The sequence below is a fragment of the Xenopus laevis genome, chromosome 9_10L (genome assembly GCF_017654675.1).
Source record: "Xenopus laevis strain J_2021 chromosome 9_10L, Xenopus_laevis_v10.1, whole genome shotgun sequence".
Taxonomy (NCBI): domain Eukaryota; kingdom Metazoa; phylum Chordata; class Amphibia; order Anura; family Pipidae; genus Xenopus; species Xenopus laevis.
The window spans coordinates 121,432,407-121,457,546 of NC_054387.1; the positions used below are offsets into that span (position 1 = coordinate 121,432,407).

General features: G+C 38.9%; 1 protein-coding gene across 1 annotated transcript in view; it reads left to right on the forward strand.

Moving 5' to 3' along the window:
• Window positions 1-2,117: 2,117 nt before the first annotated feature.
• Window positions 2,118-25,140, forward strand: part of msln.L (mesothelin L homeolog) — a 46,888-nt gene continuing 23,865 nt past the window's right edge. Inside the window, exons 1-19 of the mRNA XM_018236605.2 lie at window positions 2,118-2,161; window positions 5,600-5,657; window positions 7,615-7,652; window positions 11,091-11,112; window positions 11,196-11,223; window positions 12,230-12,290; window positions 12,374-12,532; window positions 14,024-14,232; window positions 15,095-15,198; window positions 15,441-15,556; window positions 16,374-16,529; window positions 19,408-19,613; window positions 19,865-19,959; window positions 20,968-21,083; window positions 21,246-21,407; window positions 21,637-21,842; window positions 22,671-22,765; window positions 24,071-24,186; window positions 24,810-24,971. Coding sequence (XP_018092094.1) covers window positions 5,621-5,657; window positions 7,615-7,652; window positions 11,091-11,112; window positions 11,196-11,223; window positions 12,230-12,290; window positions 12,374-12,532; window positions 14,024-14,232; window positions 15,095-15,198; window positions 15,441-15,556; window positions 16,374-16,529; window positions 19,408-19,613; window positions 19,865-19,959; window positions 20,968-21,083; window positions 21,246-21,407; window positions 21,637-21,842; window positions 22,671-22,765; window positions 24,071-24,186; window positions 24,810-24,971 — 2,088 coding nt within the window. The 5' untranslated portion in view covers window positions 2,118-2,161; window positions 5,600-5,620. The remainder of the gene's footprint in view (window positions 2,162-5,599; window positions 5,658-7,614; window positions 7,653-11,090; window positions 11,113-11,195; window positions 11,224-12,229; window positions 12,291-12,373; window positions 12,533-14,023; window positions 14,233-15,094; window positions 15,199-15,440; window positions 15,557-16,373; window positions 16,530-19,407; window positions 19,614-19,864; window positions 19,960-20,967; window positions 21,084-21,245; window positions 21,408-21,636; window positions 21,843-22,670; window positions 22,766-24,070; window positions 24,187-24,809; window positions 24,972-25,140) is intronic.

Below are 25,140 nucleotides of genomic sequence, written 5' to 3' on the forward strand. Positions count from 1 at the left end.
CTTTTCCATTGCTTTTGGGGAGGCTAAGCCCCCATAATCTTAATATCCATCAGGTTGAGGAGGTGCGTTGGCCCTCACCAATCAGATCATGTATCTTTCCGATCAGTGTCAATTTGTTGTCCATTTTAGCATTTTTCAATTGCTTTTGCATTTTTGTATTTATGGGTAGTCTTACGGAGCATTTGCTTTTTAGATGGGGTCAGTGACACCCATTTGGAAGCTGAAAAAGCATCAGAAGTAGAAGGCGGATAATTCAGAAACTATAAAAAAGAAAAAATGAAGGCCAATTGAAAAGTTGCTTAGAATTAGCCATTCTATAACATACCAAGGGGCCACTTTATCAAAGGTCGAGTTGAACTTTCGAATTCAAAAAATTAGAATTTCATTTTTTGTGTACTTTGACTAGGGAATAGTCCAAATCCGATTCGAATTTGAAAATTTTTTATCATGTACTGTTTCTTTAAAAATTCGACTTCGACCATTCACCATCTAAAACCTGCCGAATTGCTGTTTTAGCCTATGAGGGACCTCCTAAAACCTATTGGTGGACTTTGGAAAATCTATGTTTTTTTGGGGGAAAACATTGATTCTATTCGTTCAAATGCGCTATTATTTAGATTCCTACGTTTCAAATACGGGCGAATACAGACCTATCCGATGGAAAACAGGCCTATTCGGCCAAAAAAAACTTCGACTTCATTTTGGTTGGTCTTTTTGAATTCGAATTTCAAAGTTTTTGAAATTGATAAATATGGCCCTTTATAAATATGCCCCTTTAAATGTTGAACCACCCATTTAACTCCACTAGAAAATCACATGAAATAAACCCAATAGGTTGGTTTTGCTTCCAATAAGGATTAATTAAATCTTAGTTGGGATCAAGTACAAACTACTGTTTTATTATTACAGAGAAAAAGGAAATCATTTTTAAACATTTGTCTGGTCTTTCCGTAATTTGGATCTTCATACCTTAAGTCTAGTAGAAAATCATGTAAACATTAAATAAACCCAATAGGCTGGTTTTGCCTCCAATAAGGATTAATTATATCTTAGTTGGGATCAAGTACAAGCTACTGTTTTATTATTATAGAAAGAAATAATTTGCATTATGTCAATAAAATAAAGTCTATGGGAGACAGCCTTCCTGTAATTCTGAGCTTTTTGGATACTGGATCCCTTTGTCTCACTTGTTACTCAGCCTAAACGTGGTGTTCGATTTCAGTTTGGTTCAAAAATGATCATTTCAATAATTTTTAAAATGGCACATTTATTGGAGCTCCCCACAGGTTTTCTCTGGTCCCTGACTATGGGGTGAGGGTTGGACGGGGACCAATGCTCTTTACTTCCTAGGAACACAGTACGGTGTGGGCAGCTCTTCCCTCGCACAGGATCAAATATATCAGAGTTCACTCTCAGTTATTCCAAGCGATTGGCTCCCTGCTCACACAATGGCTACAGACTGGCACCCAGAATGCAACGTTCCTAAACAGCCTGGCAATGCAGCCAGCAGCAGTGAAAGTGTTGGGGAGGGTGCAACAGGCCGCAGCACTGAGCTCAAACACCCCTAAATTCAAAAAAATAAATAAATGTCATTTTTTTCTTATCATATAATATTGACAACTGCCCAATAGAAAGACAATTTCTTCTGCCATAAAACTAAACAACCACGGCTTGCACTCGACTCCTAACAAATTAGGGATGCACCGAATCCAGGATTTGGTTCGGGATTCGTCCGGGATTCGGCCTTGTTAAGCAGGATTCGGATTCGGCCAAATTCTTCTGCATATGCAAATTAGGGTTCGTATTCGGTTCGGTATTCAGCCGAATCTTTTGTGAAGGATTCGGGGGTTCGGCCGAATCCAAAATAGTGGATTCGGTGCATCACTATAACAAATGGAGGAGATCTGTAAATGATCAGAATCATAAATTCTTGTGTTTTTTCCTGGTTTCAGAATAATACCAATAAAGGGACCCTGCAATTAACCGTTAAAACTGTTTTTGCGGAACTTGTTTGGGGAATGTCTGAGTGAATGGAACAACATATACTTAAAGTTCAGGTTTTGCATCAGACACAAGCCACACCCAGATAGTGTATATTACCTTCAATTCTTGCTATTAGCAGCACTTTTACTACTGAAGGGCTGACAGCTGCTACAGACAGGTAGGTGTCCCTGTGCTTAACTACTAGAGAACTTTCCATTTGTGTCTATAGATAACCACGGAATATTGTGATATATATCTATATATTTTTCTATTTATTTATTTATTTTTAAATATCATGTTATATTAAGATATTTTTTGGGGAAAATTAAATGTGAAAAGCATTTCATGCAAAATGTTTGATACTCCAGGTTCGCTTTTGAAGCCATGCAAGGCTCTACCATGTCGTACAATATTATGCTCCCTATATATCATGTGTATATTAAAACATTTTCTTTGCAATAATACATTTCAGCATCCCTAGTGCAATTTATGCAAAACGTTACTTTTTTTTAGCTGACTTAACTTATAGTGATCTAAATTATGGAAAGGTCCCTCATCTGGAAAACCATACATTCAGCATTCCAGATAGATAGATAGATAGATAGATAGATAGATAGATGATAGATAGATAGATAGATAGATAGATAGATAGATAGATAGATAGATAGATAGATAGATAGATAGATAGGAGATAGAGATAGAGATAGAGATAGAGAGAGATAGAGATAGATAGATAGATAGATAGATAGATAGATAGATAGATAGATAGATAGATAGATAGATAGATAATAGAATATAGAGATAGATAGATAGATGATAGACAGACAGACAGACGGACGGACGGATAGATAGACAGACAGACGGACAGACGGATAGATAGACAGACAGACGGACGGATAGATAGACAGACAGACAGACAGACGGACGGATAGACAGACAGACGGACGGATAGATAGACGGACGGACGGACGGACGGACGGACAGACAGACAGACAGACGGACGGACAGATAGACTGACGGACGGACGGATAGATAGACAGACAGACGGACGGACGGACGGACGGACGGATAGATAGACAGACAGACAGACAGATCCCCAACGCAAACTTTTTAACATTTCATAAGCTTCACTTGTGAGAGTCAATGAATATTATTAACTAAGCATTACTGCAGATATGGAATCTATTATAGAAACCACGAGGATCCAAAAAATGGGAATGTCACACTTTAAAGCGGTTGTTCACCTTCCAAATACTTTTTTCAGTGCAATTGTTTTCAGATGGTTCTCCAGAAACAAAGACTTTTTTCAATTACTTTCATTTTTTATTTTTGACTGTTTTTCCACAATCTAAGGGGCCGATTCACAAAGGGTCAAATATTGAGGGTTAATTAACCCTCGATATTCGACTGGGAATTCAAATCCTTCAACTTCGAACAACGAAGTCGAAGGATTTTAGCGCAAATAGTGCGATCGAACGATCGAAGGAATATCCTTCAATCAAAAAAATTTAGGAAAGCCTATGGGGACCTTCCCCATAGGCTAACATTGAGTTCGGTAGCTTTTAGATGGCGAACTAGGGGGTCAAAGTTTTTTCTTAAAGAGACAGTACTTCAACTATCGAATGGTCGAACGATTTTTAGTTCGACTAGTTCGATTCGAAGTCGTAGTCGAAGGTCGTAGTAGCCCATTCGATGGTCGAAGTAGCCCAAAAAACACTTTGAAATTCAAAGTTTTTTTACTTCGAATCCTTCACTCGAAGTTAGTGAATTGGCCCCTTAGTGTAAAGTTGAATGTTGGTGTCTCTGGTGTTTGAGTCTGGCAGCTCAGTAATTCAGGTGCAGATTCTGATCTGTTACAGTTTTACAACATTTAGTTGATACATTTCTCAGCAGCATCTCTGGAGTATTAGCAACTATTGTATCAATTCTAACAGCTGCCTGTAATGAAACCCAGGGATTCTGCTCAGCAGGGACAAAGATAAGAAATGTATCAACTAAATGTATCAATTTAAATCAGTTTACAGGGTCGGCGACCCCCTCCCCCCGAGCTGCTTTAGAAGGTAAAAAATGACAATTTACACTTTAATATTAGAAAAAAAAGGTCACACATAGAAAATAGAAAGTCATTGGAAAACGTCTTTATTTCTGGGGAACAATCTGAACTGAAAAAAGTGTTTGAAGGTGAACAACCCCTTTAATGAGTCATATTTAAGCATTAGAATCTTATTTTTTGACTGATTTTCTTCCTTTCTACAATAATAAAACAGTACCTTGTACTTGATGATATCAAAGCTATAAAAAGTAATTGTTGTTGGCCAAACAAAACCAATCACAGTGTTTTTTAATGTGTAAATGTTTATTAGTGGCCTTAAACCAGGCCCACCTGCTGTGGCATTGGGGGGGGGGTTCAGTCTGAAGGTCAGTAAAGGAGACTTTCAGTTTGTTCTCCTACATACACCTGAAAGTCCAGCTTGATGGACAAGTTGGGTGTTTGGGGTGAATATCTTCCCCTAGAATAACTTCTATGGATAGTATTTTCCTATATATATTTAAGGGGAGCCATGACCAAAGGTTGGACTTTTAAGTGGGTCTTAAACTGAAAAAGTTTGACAGCCACTGCCTTAAAGGGGTTATTCCCCTTTGAATTACCTTTTAGTATGATGTAGAGAGGGATATTCCGAGATAATTTGTAATTGGTTTTCATTTTTTATTATTTGTGGTTTTTGAGTTATTTAGCTTTTTATTCAGCAGCTCTCCAGTTTGCAGTTTCAGCCATCTGGTTGCTAGTGTTCAAATTTCCTTAGCGACCATGCATTGATTTGAATAAGAGACTGGAATATGAAAAGGAGAGGCCTGAATAGAAAGAGGAGTAATAAAAAGTAGCAATAGCAATACATGATGGCTGATTCAGTTAATGACTATAAGAATGGCTTGGATGATTTCTTGGACAGACATAATATCAAAGGCTATTGTGATACTAAACTCTATAGTTAGTATAGATATGGGTATATAGAATTTATGTGAAAGTTGGGAGGGGTGTGTGTATAGATGCTGGGTTTTCATTTGGAGGGGTTGGACTTGATGGACTTTGTCTTTTTTCAACCCAATTTAACTATGTAACTAACTATGTAACTATGTGTAGCCTTACAGAGCATTTGTTATTTAGATGGGGTCAGTGACCCCCATTTGAAAGCTAGAAATAGGAAGAAGGCAAATAATTCAAAAACGATATGAAAAAAAAATAATGAAGACTAATTGAAAAGTTGCTTAAAAAAAGTTGGCCATTCTATAACATACTAAAAGTTAACTTAAAGGTGAACCACCCTCCCACAAGGAATGGTGATCTAAATAACCGTAATACCCGTTTTCTGGAAAACCCCACTTCCCTCAAATTCCAGATGACGGATGTCTTACCTGCTACTGGCTTCCACTTGTGCACATCTCTATCTCTGCTGAGAACAATAAATAACTGTGGACTAACTACAAATGATAGAAATTTGTCTTTGTCCTGAAGTAGAACAATAAAACCCACGTTTGACCAGAGCATTTATCATGATGTAGAAAGTTGCATGCTGCTGCTCTACCATAAACCCAATACGTTTTGTTTTCTACACAGGCTGATTGTCCTGACCTCAATATGGGGGTTCCGCTGAAAAGTGCCCTGATTCTGACAAGTAAGTGCAAACCCATGGAGTACAGTATATAAAGTACCCCCTATTGTAGAATATATGGTGAATAAAGTACCCCCTTTTGTAAAATATATTATAAGTTACCGAGGAGTTTCATGACCATATAAAACACGAGGCCGAAGGCCGAGTGTTTTTATACAGGTCATGGAACTCCGAGGTAACTTCTAATATCATCATATTTTACAACTGGGGGTACTTTATTTATTATAATACACAAGTTTCAGTGAGTCATGTGACAGAAATGACATCACTACTCACCGTTTATAACTGATGACATCAGAACTCACCGTTTATAAGGATATAATTTACAGGATATTCATGGCTTTTGTGTATTATAAGGATATTATAACTTACAGAGGAATTCCATGACCAAATAAAAGCATAAGGCCAAAGGATACAGATCATGGAACTCCGAGGTTACTTCTAATATCCTCATATTTTGCAACTGGGGGTACTTTATTTATTATAATACACAAGTTTCAGTGAGTCATGTGGCAGAAATAACATCAGAACTCACCGTTTATAACTGATGACATCAGAACTCACCGTTTATAACTGATGACATCAAAACTCACCATTTATAACTGATGATATCAGAACTCACCGATGAGTAACTGATGACATCAAAACTCACCATTTATAACTGATGATATCAGAACTCACCGTTTATAACTGATGACATCAGAACTCACCGTTTATAAGGATATAATTTACAAGATATTCATAGCGCTTGTGTATTATAGTGAATAAAGTAGCCCCTCTTGTAAAATATATAGTTTATAAGGATATCATTTACAAGATATTCATAGCCTTTGTGTATTATATGTAGTTACGTGTGAGCACCAACACAAATGGAGGCAAAAGCACTACTGGATTTTGTGTTTGGGCAATGTCCTCCCTGAAGTCGTTATACTTTTGTTCTATATTTCAGTGGTGGAAAATTACAGTCCTGGTGTATTGTGTTATCTTATAGCTTCTTCTTATCTGCCGTTATGGCAGAAATGCGAGTTATTTCTGATATGAAGATCTATCCAGATCTATCCCATTCTGCAAGCCAAACCTGCCCGACTAATGGTTTTACTCAACAGGCCCAGTAAAACAATACCCCAAAAGGGGACTGGATAGAGGTCACACTGGTCTTTACTGGTGTTTGTTTTGTTTTAGTTCTGGTTGTGTAGAATAACAAAATGTTGGCTGTGGTTATATCATAACAAAAGTCAAAATGGCTTATATAGAAGAGCAATTATTCACATTCCTAAAATGCCTTTTACCGTGCAGAGAACTGCATTTGTGCATGGGGTGCTTTTTGGCACTTTAAAACCTGGAGAAGGTATCAAAGCTCCCCAAATTACACCACTCCGGAACATCCATAAAACAAATAGTAGAATCCTTACGCGTTTCATGTCATTCGCTCTCCTATGATAAGTGTCCCTGGATGACACGAAACGCGTAAGGCTTTATCTTTTAGACATAATGTAAAATAAAGAAACATTTTATTCTTATACTTCAAGTTTGGCTCTTGGATTCTACTATTTGTTTGATGGATGTTCCGGAGTGGTTCCTGCCTGTCATTGAATTGCCGTATCCCCTATGCTAAAGGTCTGGGGCATGAGCACCTGGACCCAACTAGGAAAGCAGTAATCTTATCCTGATGATTCTATTGATTCTTGCTTTTCTAGTCTATCTAGTGAAATGTATATCCCAAATGACCCCCCAATCTTCTTGCATTGTAATATTTGTGCAACACCTCACTCCCAGCCACTATCTCCTAACAAGCACGACTAAGCGCCTTTGGTATTGCGTTTCCACCTTTACCCTTAAAATTTAATATACTGGAATAAAACCATCCCTCATATGAGACATTCATATATAGGTCCCTTTTGGAAGAGAAACAAAATGACTGCGAGTGTAACTGATATGATGTTTCTTTTGTTGCATTCAGGCCTTCTGGTTATTGTGTCTGCCGCTGTCAACAACACTGTAAGTGTAAAAACTTCCCTGTCCCAATGTATTTGCTTTTTTCTCTCCCAATTATGTGGTTTGTTACAGGGTGTGTGAATTTAAGGAACTAAGGGGTACAAAAGAATTTTGCTTCCTCCCCCAAAATGGCACTTCCCCTTGCTCTTAAAGGGGAACCATTGTGAAAATGAAAATGTAATATAAGCTTCCTCATACTGAAGTAAGAAACTTTCTAAATACAATCAATTAAAAATTCTGTACTGTTTCTGAAATAATCAGGTTTATCTTCACTATCCCTCTCTCAGCATCTGTTTCTCTTCATTCTCTCTTCATGCAGCAGTTGGGTGTCAGATATTCATTGACAGTTAGATCCAATATATCTTATAGGGGGGCTTCTTTTGCCTAGAAGATGTATTAGAGCTCACGCAAATAACTGATTCCAGTACAAACAAAATCTAACAAAATAACTGCCTTTTGCACAAAATCTGCATGTAGAGAGACATGATGTCTGGTGATTTTAATAGAGTGAGCTCTAATACATCTTCTAGGCAAAAGGAGCCCCCCTATAAGATATATTGGATCTAACTGTCAATGAATATCTGACACCCAACTGCTGCATGAAGAGAGACTGAAGAGAAACAGATGCTGAGAGAGGAATAGTGAATATAAACTTGATTATTTCAGAAACAAGGCAGAATTTTTAATTGATTGTATTTAGAAAGTTTCTTATTTGAGTATGCTGAAGCGAATATTACATTTTCATTTTCGCCATAGTTCCCCTTTAAACTGGAGACATACAGGCAGATAAAGTCAAATCAAGTGTCCCCCTCTGATTTGGTCTATATACAATTATAATAAATACATTTTAGCCGAGAGTTGGAGTATACAACATTTCAAGGTAGTCCACTTAGTTTATTGGAACAGTTTTTCTAAAGATTCCTTTACTAGTCCCGTTTTGTATTGTCCCAAATGTGATGAGACTAATGTATCCCTTTTCCACTATCTATGGTCTTGTCCAGAGATTAGTCTATTTTGGAGGGAGGTCACTAGTTTCTTGAACATTAGATTGAAAATAATAATAAAATTGTATTCATGTTCATGTATAAATGGCCGGTGGGATGGCATTCAGAACGCTTCATTTACCGAAGTTCGGGCGACTTTGGAAAATGAATTGCTCCGAGTGCCATCCCACCGGCAATTTATATTCTAGTCGGCGGGGAGGCAGTTCGGGGAGATTAGTTGTCTGAAGAAGAGGCGATTTGTCGCCGGGCGTCTAAATATCCCAGAATCTTCTTGACTGTCTTAGACTGCCCTTAGACTTAGACAGCCTCCTTATTTTGAGGTCTGTGACTCCCAATACCAAAGGTCAAATTCAGGAGCATAACTACAGAGGAAGCAGACCCTGCGGCTGCAGGAGGGCCTAGAAGGTATAGGGGCCCCATGAAGCCCTAATTCATTTACTGCTTCGATAAATATTTGTAAAACTGGTCAACCTCTAGACACTGTACGGGTCTGAAAAATAATTAGCTGTGGGGCCCAGTAATATCTAGTTACGCCACTTGTCAAATTTCTCAGTTTCTTCGAATGTAAAATGAATGACTGCTGGGAAATTCGACTTTCCCGAAAACAATGGGCTTTTTCTCTTTTCTTTTTGCCTTTACATCCACTGGCTTAGTTCCTTTTTCTGTTTTTCTCCATTAAATGTTATTCATCTTTAAAATAACATGCCGTTGTACCAATTACACCACATCCTTTGAGTCTGTATGGTATTTGCTGTCATGTTGATTTCTCTTGTTTATGTGAAAATCAAATAAAATATTTTAAACACATAGGGGCACATTTAGGGGCCCATTTACTTAGCTTGGCTACTTTGACCATCGAATGGGCTACTTCGACCTTCGACTTCAATTCAAACGATTCAAACTAAAAATCGTTTGAATATTCGACCATTTGATAATCGAAGTACTGTCTCTTTTAAAAAAAAAATTCAACCCCCAAGTTTGCCACCTAAAACCTACCGAGGTGCCGTGTTAGCCTATGGGGAAGGTCCCCATAGGCTTTCTAATGTATTTGTGATCGAAGAAAAATCGTTCTATCGATGGATTAAAATCCTTCGAATCGAACGATTCGAAGAATTTAATTGTTTAATTGATTTTTCGTTCGATCATTCGAATTGCGGTAAATCCTTTGACTTCAATATTCGAAGTCGAAGGATTTACATTCGGCAGTCCGAATATCGAGGGTTAATTAACCCTCGATATTCGACCCTAAGTAAATCTGCCCCCTACTATTGGTCGAATGTTAATTAATTAACCCTCGATATTTGAACCTCGAAGTAAAATCCTTTGACTTTGAATATCGTCGTCGAAGGATTTACCGCATTTCTTTGATCGAACAAAGGATTTTAATCCATCGATCAAACGATTTTCCTTCAATCAGAAATTGCTAGGAAAGCTTATGGGGAAGGTCGCCATAGGCTAACATTGATGCTCGGTAGGTTTTAGTTGGCGAAGTAGGTAGTCAAAGTTTTTCTTAAAGAGACAGTACTTCGACTATCGAATAGTCTAATAGTCGAACTATTTTTAGTTCGAATCGTTTGATTCAAAGTTAAAGTCGTAGTCGAAGTAGCCAATTCGATGGTTAAAGTAGCCAAAAAAAACTTCGAAATTCAACGTTTTTTTCATTCGAATCCTTCACTCGAGCTTAGCAAATGTGCCCCATAAAGTCAGTCAATAGAGTGCAATTACAGAGCAATATGGCCAAAACCCTGCTGATGTTTTTGAAGGGTCAGTAGATGAGCTTATCTGATCATGAAGCTAATAGGGTACCTACTCCCCCACATTATCTTAGGGAAAGATTGCATCTGAACTTGGCATGTAGACAGAGTAGACATGATTCTTTTTGCAGCTCTCTGATGATCAGTTGATTGGTGCTGCCATGTGCTGCCCCCATTTTTGGTATACAGGCAGATAGACATGCCATGTATATACTTTAAGGCTGCCTAGTCTTTGATAATACAGGACTATATTTACCCATGAACAATATAAAATATATATTAAGCTTAGGGTAATCGTCTTTAACTCAACATTTTTGCTTCTCCTACTATTGAACCAATGAGCCAATGCTGATGATGAGCCTATGTTGCTCTAAACTCCCAGTTTCCATAGACAACTAAAGCGTCATTTAATAAAAGTTTGGCCACGTCCACTAAACTATAGCAACCAATCTGGCATTTGTATTCAAGCAGCTGACCCATAAATGGGACCTGCTGATTGGTTGCTACGAGTGAGTAGGCCAGTAACAAACGTTGCACCAGTTATTACTTCCACCCCATAAATGGATTATGATAAAAAAAAAAAATGACCGGTCCTAATGCAAAATGCATCTCTATGATTGATTTACATGCTTTTGTCATTTTGCCTGAAAACGATGCTAATGTCTTGTTGGTTCTCTCTACAGTGCCCCCCCAGCTCTGTTAATGGTAGGTTCCTAATGTGACATTTTAATGTTTTGGAGTAAAATAAACTATGTTGCCCTAACCACTCTTTTGTTTGTTTTTCATAGAAACAGTGCTGTGTTCCAACGTCAACAGGTAAGGTAGTTGTTATTCCTGATTCTGCGATGCCCATCTAGCAATGGGAGGGCAGCCTGGGACAGTGACCGCATGAATAAGCCTTGGGCTAGTGGCACACAGTTCCATAGACTTAAAGGGATCCTGTCATCGGAAAACATGTTTTTTTAAAAATGAATCAGTTAATAGTGCTACTCCAGCAGAATTCTGCACTGAAATCCATTTCTCAAAAGAGCAAACAGATGATTTTGAAATCTGACATGGGGCTAGACATATTGTCAATTTCCCAGCTGCCCCTGGTCATGTGACTTGTGCCTGCACTTTAGGAGAGAAATGCTTTCTGGCAGGCTGCTGTTCCTTCTCAATGTAACTGAATGTGTCTCAGTGAGACATGGGTTTTTACTATTGAGTGTTGTTCTTAGATCTACCAGGAGCTGTTATCTTGTGATAGGGAGCTGTTATCTGGTTACCTTCCCATTGTTCTTTTGTTTGGCTGCTGGGGGGGGGGGAAAGGGAGGGGGGTGATATCACTCCAACTTGCAGTACAGCAGTAAAGAGTGATTGAAGTTTATCAGAGCACAAGTGACATGACTTGGGGCAGCTGGGAAATTGACAATATGTCTAGCCCCATGTCAGATTTCAAAATTGAATATACAAAAATCAGTTTGCTCTTTTGAGAAATGGATTCCAGTGCAGAATTCTGCTGGAGCAGCACTTTTAACTGATTCATTTTGAAAAAAAAAATGTTTTCCCATGTTTTTACCCAATGGTCACTTAACCACCACTTATCCTGAAAACACACACATAGCTTCTGATTCCTGTAAACAGAACTGAATAAACTGTTGTCTAAAGCTTTTTACACATTCGCACGTCTTGTTCCATCCATGGCTCAACTGAACAAATGTTTCCCAGTGCATCCGTACACATGAGAAATCAAATCCAAAGACAAATCTGTATTACTTTCTCTTGGGTTCCATGAACCACCGAAGCAACTGACCTATCTTCAATATCTTCTTTTTTTTCATAGAACAATTTCAAACGTTGCAGACGTTTGCCGATGGACGTTCAAAGAGTATGCCTGTACACCAGTGAGTATGCCTGTTACCCCTACTAACTATGCCTTGAGTTTACAATCCCTATATGTGCTGATAATTTTGGTGATCTCTTCCAGGCGGCCAATTTTAGTAACTTTACCCCTGATCTCCTGCTGAATATGACTGCCTGTTCCAACAACAGTGCAATGATCAACGACAGTCTGTATTCCATCTTGTTTTTCTCAAAGCTGAGCAACAACAACTCAGTGGCCATGCTCTCCAACCTCACTGGGCAGGTGTGTATAACTATCCGTTACATAGACTCCAAAGACAACGCATGACAAACTGTAAATTCCATAAATCATGGAAGTCCCTCTGTACTTTCATTTCCAATCAGCTTATCAGCTTGAAAAAGGAACTAAACTGTTCTGAAAGCTTCCTATGATTATATTCGTTAGCCAATAAAGGTATCACCTTTATATTTTATTTCAAAAGGGTTGCCCTGTAATACTTTCTTTTTCTAAACATTCCCAAAAGCCTTTAGTTCATGGTGGGACATGTTCTACAAATACCTCTAGCTTTGCAAGTTGGACATCTCTTGTCTAAACAATATTGTTGGTTCTAGATGTTTCTAACTGTTCTAACTAAGCACGGAATCCCTATTCCAGAGCTTATGAGCTCACATGTTTCCTATTCATCTTACCTACAGCTGCTGCTTTGTCTCCATCTTATGTATAGGTGAAACTACTTTGATTGGAATTCAGACAGTTCTGCTCTGCATCTCCATTCATAATTGATTGACCCATGGTCAGTCAAAAGCCCATTCATTTTTCAGAGATCCAAGTGCAGCCCAGATATCCCTTCCTAGAGCCATTGTCTACGTCAGTGATCTCCAACCAATGGCTTGGGAACAACATGTTGCTCACCAGCCCCTTTGATGTTGCTCCCAGTGGCCTCAAAGCAGATGCTTATATTTGAATTCTAGACTTGTTTTGATTGCATAAAAACCAGGTGTACTGCCAAACAGAGCCTCCAGAAGGCTGCCAGTCCACATAGGGGCTACCAGTCACAGCCCTTATTTGGCATCTTCAGGGACTATATTGATGCTTGTGTTGCTCCTCAACTTATTTTACTTTACAATGTGGCTCATGGGTAAAAAAGGTTGGGGACCCCTGGTCTACATGGTTGTATTTTAGAGGAAAAGTTCCTTAAAATTTACGAATTCTAGATAACCTGTTTGGGTAGAAAGTATGACTTGATACAATAGCCAAGTGAATGTCTGTACGCCTGTATGTAAAGTATGGGACCGTTTCAGGCAAATACTGTTTGTTGTCTATCTAAATCTATTTTGACCAGAGCTAAGGAAATTTTGTTTGTTCTCAAATTCCACTTTTTCTGGTTGGTTAACTTTTTTAACCAAAACACGTAAAGGGCGAGTCAGAAAAACATAATGACTCATTGCAGTCATGCCATTGTTCTGCCTTCTGTCTGTCATTAAGTTTTTTATTTATGTATTCATGAGCACTAAATAGATATGTCGATACAGTCTAAAGGCATAGAATGGATGGCGTCCGGGAAAATTCTGATTCCCTGTAGCAGAATGACATAACAAGACGTTCCTTTGCTCGGGAAATTAATTTTCAGCCAAGGGTAGACAGTTGTCCAGATGGATTCACTATATTAGGTGTTTAAAAACGGCTAATATCTAGAAAAAAAGGGTTTACAGTTGCTTTAACAAAAACCATAACAAAAAATAGTGACATTTCTGCTTATTTTCTTTTGATTAGTTTGGGAATGTAAGCCGAGAATGGAAGTATTTCTTCTTGGCAGGGATCTGGCCCACTATTATACAGAACTTAAACAGCAGCGGCCCTGCTAATGGACCCCCTCCTCAGTTGATCCCAAAACATGTTTGGCCGTTCCTGCCTTATCTTAATGCACCAATGATGCAGTGTCTGGTGGACAAGAAAGCGCCATGTGAAAACATCCAGGAATTGTAAGTATCCACTTTAGGATGAAGCGGACGCTGGCACAACTACGAATCTTAGGGGCAAATTCACTAAGATTCGTAGTTGCGCCAGCGTCCACTTCGCCGCACTTCGCCAGGCGTATTCTCGCCAGCGCTACGCAAATTCACTAAAATCCGAAGTTACGTTCAGGGGAAGCGTAAGGTTGCGAAGTTGCGCTAGCGTTAATTCACCAAGTAAAGCGAAGTTACGCTAGCGATGGTTAATTTGCATACAGCGCCAAATTTAAGTTACAATGGAGGTATATGTAGCAGCACTACACAAGCCTGGGAAACCTTCAAAACAGCAATTAAAATTTTTATTTTGCCCTACACATGTGCCCACTGTATAGTTAAGGTGCCATGAATTAGGAAATGTAGGGGGGAAGGAGGGTAACCCCAAAAAAATTTTCGTTCTTTTTCAGCTTATCACCCATAAAAAAGAAAAAACGCCAGCGTTTTTTGGGACTTAGAAAAATGTTTAACTTTTTTTGAAGCAATCCCTATCTACTCTATTGCACTTCGCCTAGTCTGAGGTGGCGAAGGAAGTCTCACGTAAAAGGTAGCGTTCAGAATAATTTGCGCATCAATGAATTTGCGTAGTTACGTCCATTGCACAAATTCGCCAGGATAAGGGTGCGAAGTAACACTAGCGATTTTACGCCAGCGTCCGTTAGTGAATCGGCGAATTAATGAAAATGCGATACGCTAGCGAATTAACGCTAGCGTTAGGCGCTTCGTCGTTTAGTGAATTTGCCCCTTAGTCTCCACTAACCAATACAGTTCCCTTCTAAAGATGTTAAGGCTGGTCAGCTAATCTGGGTGATATCAAAATACTTTCTTATTCTTCAAGGGTGAAGAATATTGGTATGGAAGACCCTGGTATGACTATCACCAATGGGAAAGAGCTGTTTCCAATCCTCAAGTCGTTGTTAAATGTCCGTCAGAATTCTTCAGGTATGTTCTTCCACCAAGGACCTTCCTGCATAACATCATCAATTTGATTGGACCCAGCCCAAAAATAACTGTATGTGAAATGTCATTGACCCAACTGCATGGAAGCAGCTGGACATTTTTAGGGTATTTTTAGTAGCACAAAATGTCTTAATCCCCTATATATATCTTGATAATGGGTGAGTTCAGAAGATCTCTAGTCTTTAGCAGTTGGACATTTTGCAACTCTTTGTTTCTTTTACTAGGTAATGCCTGTTCAAAGAACGTCAACTCCAGTAACTGGCTGGCAAACAACTTTGGGCAATTTGCTCAGTTTGCGGACTACAAAGACTTTACTGAACTTAACCCTAACTTCACGGCTGTAAGTAGCAAATGGAATAGTCTCTAAAAGCCACCAGTCATGGGGATACAATAAACCAGGAATGGTGATATCAGTAATAACTGATGTGAATGAATGAATGTGAGTGGTTGTAGTCAAAATCATGACTACATCATAACATCATAACACTGTGATGGCTTCTTCTTCCAATCGACGAATAATTCTGGTTGGTCTTGAACACTGAAAGACAAATATTAAAAAAAAAAGTGGGAGGAGCAACATATTGGTGTACCAGTCATAGTTCCAAGAATCTCTAGGAGAGAAAAAAGGAAAATACTTATTCATCCCAAATCTTACCCTGAGCAACCTTCTAGTAGGGCTTCCAGATTATGGACATTCTTCTCAGTTCTCACCCTAACTGGCCTGAAGACAGAGGCTCCCCATGACACTACTGCAACCTGCCCAAGAGGCTAGCCACATGGTTTGGAAACCATTGCCCTAAATTACCCAAAATGTTTATAACTGAGCATAATAGTGAAACCCTAGAAAATCTTCATATTATAGTTGGGTCCAGTGCTGATACGTGAGCTTACTTCTATAAGATCCAGGCATGGGCAAGTCATCTACTTTAAGGATAGGTGGTCTTGTAGAACGGCTTAGCATAAGGCCACATACCCAGAGGGATTTGTAGACACATTTGGCACTACACTGTCTTTTAACAAACTCAAAACTTTTTCAGCATAAATTACCCCCTCTGTGTCCAGAGCCCTATTTGCCCTGTCCAATGTATTCTGATATAAATAAACGTCCCTTCTTTCCGAATCCCTCATTGGTTTCTTGTGTGTGTTATGCCTTGCAGTTGGACGCATTGACTAGCCTGACACTGCCGCAGCTGGCAACCTTCAGCCTGCAGCCAAATGCAGCAATTGATGCTAATGCCACTGGCCAGATTATGGGAGTACTGAAAAATTCTACTGACCTCCAAAGCTTCCTAAATAACTTCAATTTAGCTGTGGTAAGTTATTCTTATTTACATTATTATGCTACATTTGTGCATATATAAATTCACAGAACCCCTTATTGACTTCTAATATCCTTATCATTTACAGTAGGGGGTACATTATCCCTTATAATACATGAGTGATACTCAGAGTTCCCTGTATTACTCAACCTGCAGCCTTGTGTCTTTATATGGTCACAGAACCCCTCAGTGACTTCTAATATCCTTATCATTTACAGTAAGGGGTACATTATCCCTTATAATACATGAGTGATACTCAGAGTTCCCTGTATAACTCAGCCTTGTGCATTGTGCCTTTATATGGTCACAGAACCCCTCAGTGACTTCTAATATCCTTATCATTTACAGTAGGGGGTACATTATCCCTTATAATACATGAGTGATACTCAGAGTTCCCTGTATAACTCAGCCTGCAGCCTTGTGTCTTTATATGGTCACAGAACCCCTCAGTGACTTCTAATATCCTTATCATTTACAGTAGGGGGTACATTATCCCTTATAATACATGAGTGATACTCAGAGTTCCCTGTATAACTCAGCCTGCAGCCTTGTGCCTTTATATGGTCACAGAACAACCCCTCAGTGACTTCTAATATCCTTATCATTTACAGTAGTGTGTACATTGTCCCTTATAATACATGAGTATCAGGGGGATACATAAATAAAAATTTCAAAATAGAAAAATTCAATGGCATCACTATGAAATTTCATCTACCTTCAATTACTATGTTACAGATTCAGTCACCCAGCAAAACTCAATGAATGTCTGCCTTTTAGTGTTTTAAAAAGCTCACCTATGCAAAGCTCACAAAAAGAAAGAATTAAGCATTTTTCCAGTAAACCTTAGCAGCAAAACAGGCTATACAAATCTGCAAAAGCCGCACCCTTCTGTGCTATTCTAATAAAATAACTGGTCTCAAGAAGATGCAAATAGAACTGACCGCTTTGTACTGATCCATGACAGAAAGTATTTAGTATTTATTTAAAGGAATTACCCAAAAGCTTTCACCCACGCACTTCTTGTCACAATAAAGCTTAAACTGCGGGAGTGTACAGTCTGTATGTATTTGTTGTCCATTCCCATGTTACTCAACACACAAAAAATTTAGAAAAGGTTAGTTACTAATATGATAGAGGCTTACAATAGGTGGCTATAGAGCTCGGCCTTTGGGTGCTGCTTAGACTTCACAAAAGGAAGAGGTTCACCTTTTGTGTATTACTAATGGAAATATTAAGAAGTAAATATGTAAATATTTTTCCTGATCTTTTTTTTTTTTGTCCTTTTAATAATACAAACTACTGTTTTAAACTTGCCAAAGATGATAAAGTGCATAGAAACAAGAAATGGGTGGAGGGCACTCCAATTATATAGAAAGGCAAAAATGTAAGAAATTGAACGAGGAGCAAAAAAGCCCCAAACCACTCCCATATAGTGGTCAGGGCCACCATCAGGGGGGGACAGGGGGCAGAGTTGTAGGGGGCCCCGAGGGTAAGGAGGGCCCGGCCACGCCACACTTACTTAATTAGCCGGCCCCCCATCTGACTTCGGGATTTACAAAATTGAAGCATGGACAGACTGACAAAATAGTATTATACAGGTCCAAAGCTCATAGACTATACAGAGCTAGGGTTGCTACCTTTTCTTGAAAAAAAAAAACTGGCCTTCCTATATTTTTATGGATTTCCCCTCATCATCATTGGGATCAAGCTTAATTTTTACAGGCAAGGCCGCTAAAATACCGGGCACGTGGCAACACTATACAGAGCTAAATACAATAATGTCAACAGTGTACCCAAGGTTAGACTGGTCAGTCACAACACAAGAAGTTCTCCCAGTAGGCTATAGTCTGGGTAAATTGCTGTTAGATCTTTCTGACTAATACCATAACCCTGTATAACTTTTATACCACTTGGCACTGCCAACTAGTCAGTTGGAACATGGGTACAGTCAGTTGCACAGGGCACCCCTGCGGATTCCGGTGTTCACCAACGCCATTTTGGGGCCTTGGGCTTTCTGCTGCGGAACCAACAAGGAGTTAGTGCGTAAAATGGTAAAAGTCAGTAAACGAGGTACCGGCGAGGATTAGGCAAAACGTAGACAAAGATCAGGCGAAAGGGTCAAGGTAGGCGGCAGGAATCAAAGTCAAGAATCAAGCAGGAGTCAAAAACCAGGAATTCAAACACAATAACAATGCTTCAGCAGGATCAGTAAACTGAAGCCAGCTTGGGCACTGCCAAAATGGAGAATTGGCCTTTTAAAAGGAATTTGGTGCCAAATTCTGGGCCAACTGATGATGTCATGGCGCTCATCGTTGACGCTGGCGAAGCAACGCCAGCATCACTTTAAGGCTGAAGACATCAGCAACGGACACGCCCGCGCCCACAACACAGTGGAAGAGACGCGCCGGGAGGTAAGGATGCCAAGAGATCTCCCGGCGCATCTTATACTCCGCTTCATTGTTGTGAGAGCAAGACCTCAATGTCAGTTTTTCTGGTGGGCCCTAGGAAGCCCAGGGGCTTATTTAATGAAAGACAATAAGTTTGCCCAGGAGAAGAAACCAATAGCAACCAATCAGCAGGTAGAATTTACTGGTCTACACCCTATTGGTTACTGCTACTGGTCAAACTTTTATTACATCCCTCTCTGACCCAAACCCCATCCCTATTCAGATGAATCCACCCATTTTGGTCCAATATTCAGGACTAAAATAGGGACAGTTGGGAGGGAACAACTACAATGTAGAACTGAGCACTTGAGGCTCTGTGAAGTCTTTTAGATACTTTTGTTTTACCTTCCTTTCAGAAGTTCAGCCATAACTGCCATGGTTTTAAAGCTCTTCCACAAACTTTATTATTGTTTTATTTTTTGCAGAACAACCTAAGCTCAATTCCGCGCCCTCTAGCCCAGGGTCTGATCAACAAAACTTTCCAGGTTTTGATTCCAAACCTCTCAGCCTCCAAGAGCTCTGACTGGGCAGGGGTCTTCCAAGATAACCTGAAATTTGTTCTGCCTGAGATCACAACTGACCAACTTAGGATCTTACCCTCAAATTTCTCTTGTGACTCCTTCCAAGCTGTGTAAGTGAAGTCCAACCTCAGCCATAAATGCAGATAGGACTATGGTGCTCCATCTGTGTTCACTGGTGTCAAGAGAGTACTCCACATTTCAATATTTCTGTGCATTTGTATTGAAAGCCCTTGCCTTTAAATCAATGTAGATTGTAATGAAACCTGTTACGGAGACCCAATGGTGATTTAGAATGAAGCAACGAGATTTTATTGACTGTAAATCTACATTTCCCCAGTTTTAATTTTTCTGTTTCTACCAGAATGAAATCAATGGACTTGGCCTTCAACCAACTGAAAAATATAAAACAAGAGGATGTTTACAAAGTCGTCATTCAACCTTATCTCAAAAACAATGGTAATTTTAGAATTATAGTAAAGATCTCAGTTTACTAGTTTACATTAGGTTACAGTATAATAGTGTCTAAAATGAAATGCTTTCTTCAACTTTGTTCCCTAGAAGACCATTCGTCCCATTAACAATGGAAGGTAGTAGTCCAGGGGTTTAAAGACATATAGGGGGTTATTTACTAAACTCCAAATGCAAAACTCCTGAAAAATTTGTGAGTTTTTTTTAAAATTGAACTTTTAAAAAATCGCAATTTTTTTGTAATTTATTAAACCCAGAGGTTGGAAAACTCTTGCATATAAGTCAATGGGAGAAGTCACAATTACTTATGATGTGCGCTGGGTTTCGTGCATTACCCCGAAGTTTTTGGGCAAAAAGCATAAGAAATCTGAGTTTTCGGGTGAAAAATGTGAAAAAATAGCTTTTTTTCCGCAAAGCAAATTTTCGGGAAAATGTTATAATAAATAAGCGTAAAAAACCTGAGCAAATTTGATTGGAGTTTGTAGCAGAAAATGTTGAGATAAAATCGGACTTTGATAAATAACCCCCATAATGTTTATACAGTTCAGCTGAATAGTAAGCCCTCAGCCAAAGCCGAATCCTGTAAATAGTGGTTGGATTCGGTCAAAAAGTCTCCTGGACTCAGTGTATCATTAAAGTGTCTAAAACAGTTCATCTTAACCAAGATTGGGGTAATAGGCCTAAAAAGATTTGGTGTTGAGATGGGGAACTTCTCGTCATGCCTTTGTAAACAGTTTGTACCAGACAGATACTTTTCCAGGTGGGGTTGTTTGTAATTTGTACATCGTATGAATGATGTCTACCTGCATCCTGGACTTGATGCATCCAAAATGTTTGTAAAACAGTTCTTAACCAAGGTCTGGGGAAAGGGGATGAGGAACTTCTTGTCATGCTACTGACAGATAGATTTAATTTCTTTGTAATGCCTACATCATATTGGGCTGAAGGGCGCTACAACAATGGTATCCTTATTCTATTCCTTTCCTCTTCTGTTAGGTTCATCCTGCTCACAGAACGTCAATACCAGCACCTGGGTCATGCAGAACCTTGGGAAATACATGCAGTTTGCAGAGTACAAGGACTTGGTTGCCTTAAATGCCAATTTCAGTGCAGTAAGTATTGTACCCTCCATCTGTTTGTCCATCTTTATTTTTCACTTCTCTATACAGTCCCTAAAAATATACAAACTACATTGTGAAAATGTGACTGTTTATGTGTACATGTGGTTCCTCAATGAATTCCTGGCTAACTGTTTTATTTATTGTGCTTTGTAGCTGGATGTATTGTCTAGCCTGACAGTTCCGCAGGTAGTGAACTTCAGCCTGGAGTCTGATGCTGTAAACAACGCTAATGCTGTGGGACAGATAATGGCACTATTTTCGAACCCGGGAGATGTCCAAAATGTCCTGACTACTCTTAACTCAGCAGCTGCTCTAGTAAGTCTTATTCCCCTGCTTCATAGTCATCAGTTTCAGTTCACCCACGAGGTCAACTTCCTTTTAGGGGTGTAATGCAAATTACTGGTTAGAAGTTTGTCGCAGTTCTATTCAGCTAGCATTTACCAGTTTGCTGTTTAAAAAGCAAACATCTGCTGCTGCTGGTAAGAAGACATGAACCAAAACGTGGTGACACATAACTACATTGTTCCATATTTTGTATTTGCAGAAAAATATGAGCACCATTCAGCGCCCTCTTGCTCAGGGTCTGATCAACAAAACTTTCCAGGTTTTGGTCCCAAGTCTCTCGCCTTCCAACAGCTCTGATTGGGCAGGGCTCTTCCAAGATAAACTGAAGTTTGTTCTGCCTGAAATCACAACAGACCAGCTCAAGCTTCTCCCCCAGAATTTCTCTTGTGACTCCTTCCAATCTGTGTAAGTAACACTGTTCTCTTAAATTCACCTTGTTAATCCCTACAAGTGCCATTATGATTAAGTAATAAGTGTAGAACAATGACAAACTTTACAGAGAACCTATAAAATGTATGCTCATAATTGGTGCCCAGTGATGTCCCTTGTGTCACCTGACTGAAGACTAGGGGGCAGATTTCTCAAGGGTCGAAGTGAAAAATTGCATTTTGAAATTCAAATTTCAAGTTTGTTTTAATGAAATTCGACTAGGGAGAAGTCAAAATTCGGTTCGAGTTTTTAAAAAATTAACTGTCCCTTTAACACTTTGAAATCGACTATTCGCCACCTTAAACCGAATTGCTGTTTTAACCTATGGTTTGGAGTTGTTTGCTGGCTTCCTGACATTCAAGTTTTTTTTGATTTTTTTTAAACTTGGGTGAATGGGATCGACCCACAAACTCCAATTGAATTTGAATTACATTTGATTCAAGTTTCCAGGTAGATCCCATTCACTGAGTTTACATTTTTTTTTAATTTTTTGATACATTTTGATTGGTTTTTAACTCGAATTTCGGGTTCAGTTAGAGTCCCATGAACTCTAAATTCAACCCTTGATAAATCTGCCCATAGGACTTGATGATGACACCAAGGGCAAAGCATCTAAGCTGTCCTACAGATCATACGATTCCATAGGCTCAGATGACTAAAAAGATAAAGCTTATTAAAAGTGAATGCCTTTAAACTGATGCAGAATTTACTGAAACCCAACAGTACACAAGAATTAAGCTGTTGTATATACCTGTACAGCAAATCTACGTTTCCCCAGTTTTAATGTTCTTTTGTTTCTAACAGAATCAAAGCAATGGACTCTTCCTTCAACCAACTGAAAAATGCGAAACAAGAGGATGTTTACAAAGTCGTCATCCAATCTTATCTCAAAAATAATGGTAATGGGAGAATGTAATTTGTTCAATTATAGCAGTGATCCCAAAGCAGTGGCTTGTGAGTAACATGTTGCTCACCAATACCTTGTATGTTGCTCTCAGTGGCCTCAAAGCAGGAGCTTATTTTTTAATTCCAGGCTTGGAGGCAAGTTTTTGTTCCATAAACACCAGATCTACCACCAAACAGAGTATCCTATAGGCTACCAGTCCACATAAAGGCTACCAAATATCCAATCACAGCCCTTGTTTGGCACCCCTAGGAACATTTTGCATGCTAATGTTGCTATCCAACTCTTTTTATATTTGAATGTGGCTCATGGGTAAAATAAGTTGGGGACCCCTGGTTTATAGTATAGATTTCAGTCTACTACATAACAGTTTCTCATGAACTGACTGAGATTTTTCTCATGAGTGACTGAGATTGTGTCCAGCAGTCTTGTGTTGTCCTAATATAACAACAATCAAGACTAATTGCTAAGAGGAAAAAATATCACAAAAATAGAAGGACAACGATTTTACAGTGATTGAGTCATAAACAGATAGGTTCCGGGACTCAGATGCTCCAAGAGGTCATCTTGAAATTTAGTTTTGAAGAGATTGAGAGAAGGAATGGAGGGATGAAAATTCAGAAGTATGGAGCAGCAAGAGGGAATTTAATGAGGAGGAGAAGCGGCAGTGGTGGTGTGATCAGGTGGAGCATCTGAGAGGAACACCAGAAATGTATGGAGACACAAGAGAAGAGATGTAGCGCAGAGGAATTTGAAAGGCATGAAAAGGGTTTGTAGTTATTCTTTTGCTGAATGGGAAGCCATGGTAAGAATTTCAGAAGTGGAGGAACCTGTAGTAGCAAGCAATAAGCAGGGATAGTATGAAGGCTCTGATGAATGTTGCTTGCGAGAGAAAGGGACAGATGTTTTCAATATTGCGTGGGAAAAAGTTACAGCTTTTGACCATGGTCTTAATATGATCAGAAAAGGAGATGGGTGAGTCAGAGCTTACCCCAAAGGGCGATTGTAAGAGCTGGACACCTTTCCTGTTCAAGTATCTAAGCTCTATATTCCACTATGTGGCCAACAGAGGACCATTTGTCCCACTGCCCAATATTTTGGTGTATACCACTTGTTTTAGGTGAACAGTGATATTTGGCCAGTTCTTGTCATGCCAATGTAAACATTAGTAACAAACAGACTTTTTTTAAAAGGGGGATGCATAGTCTACAACAGAAAATCCTTTGTAATGTCTACATCATATTGATTGTAATTACTCCAATGGCACTATTCCTGTAACTTTCTTTTTGTCTCCCTTAAGGTTCAGTCTGCTCAAAGAATGTCAACAGCAGCACCTGGATCAAGTGGAACTTTGGGAAATATTCTCAATTTGCTGAATACAAGGACTTGGTTACCTTAAATCCCAATTTCAATGGAGTAAGTATCTGATGCTACAGCTAAAAAATCTAGTCCAGTCGAAAGTAACATACATTAAGGGGCAGATTTATAAAAGGTTGAGTTGTGTTTTCCCAAATAAATTCGAGTTTTTCAAGGGTAGAAAAAAATACAATTTTGCAAGACTTCTTAAATGAGTTCTCTGAATAGGTATGCTCTGTTTGCACTTTTAAATGTTATCTAAGGGATTTACTTATATGTTTCTGTTTCTTTTCTGTTCATTTATATTCTAAGAGTATTTATAGATGTTAACCTTCTATTGGTCAAAAACGTTGTTTTTCATGGTCAACTTCCTGAGCTCAATACAGGAAAGAATGCAAAAAAAGGAAAATGCAACTGTATCTTTATATATATATATATATATATATATATATATATATATATATATATATATATATATATATATATATATATATATAAAAAAAACCTTAGTAGAAAAAATGAGTGACAAAATCTCCAGCCATGCCAAAAGGTGACTCCTTTGAACAGTTTTCTTATAGGTAGATAGAGCCACACAAGGAATGGATTTTTTTTTTCAATAGCATTAGAAACATACTCATGCTCATCAACTGTGTCTTTATTCATTACTTACGTTCATTTTTCAGCTGGACGTGTTGTCTTTGCTCACAGTACCACAAGTGGCCAGCTTCAGTTTGGAATCACCAGCTGGAACTAACCCTAACTCCGTAGGACAAATTGTGGGATTACTGCAAAATACCAACGATGCCTACAATTTCTTGGCTCAGATCAGTTCTGCTGCTGCATTGGTGAGTTCTGTGATCATTCTCTGTAGTGTCCCAGGGAAAATACAGTATATTCTATTAATAAGTGGTGGCTTCTCTACCACCTTCCGCTGATGTCTTCTGGAATTCAACTGTTTACTATTTGAGCCTGATGTGAGAAGCTATGCACGTCATCAGTTTCAACAATCCTGAA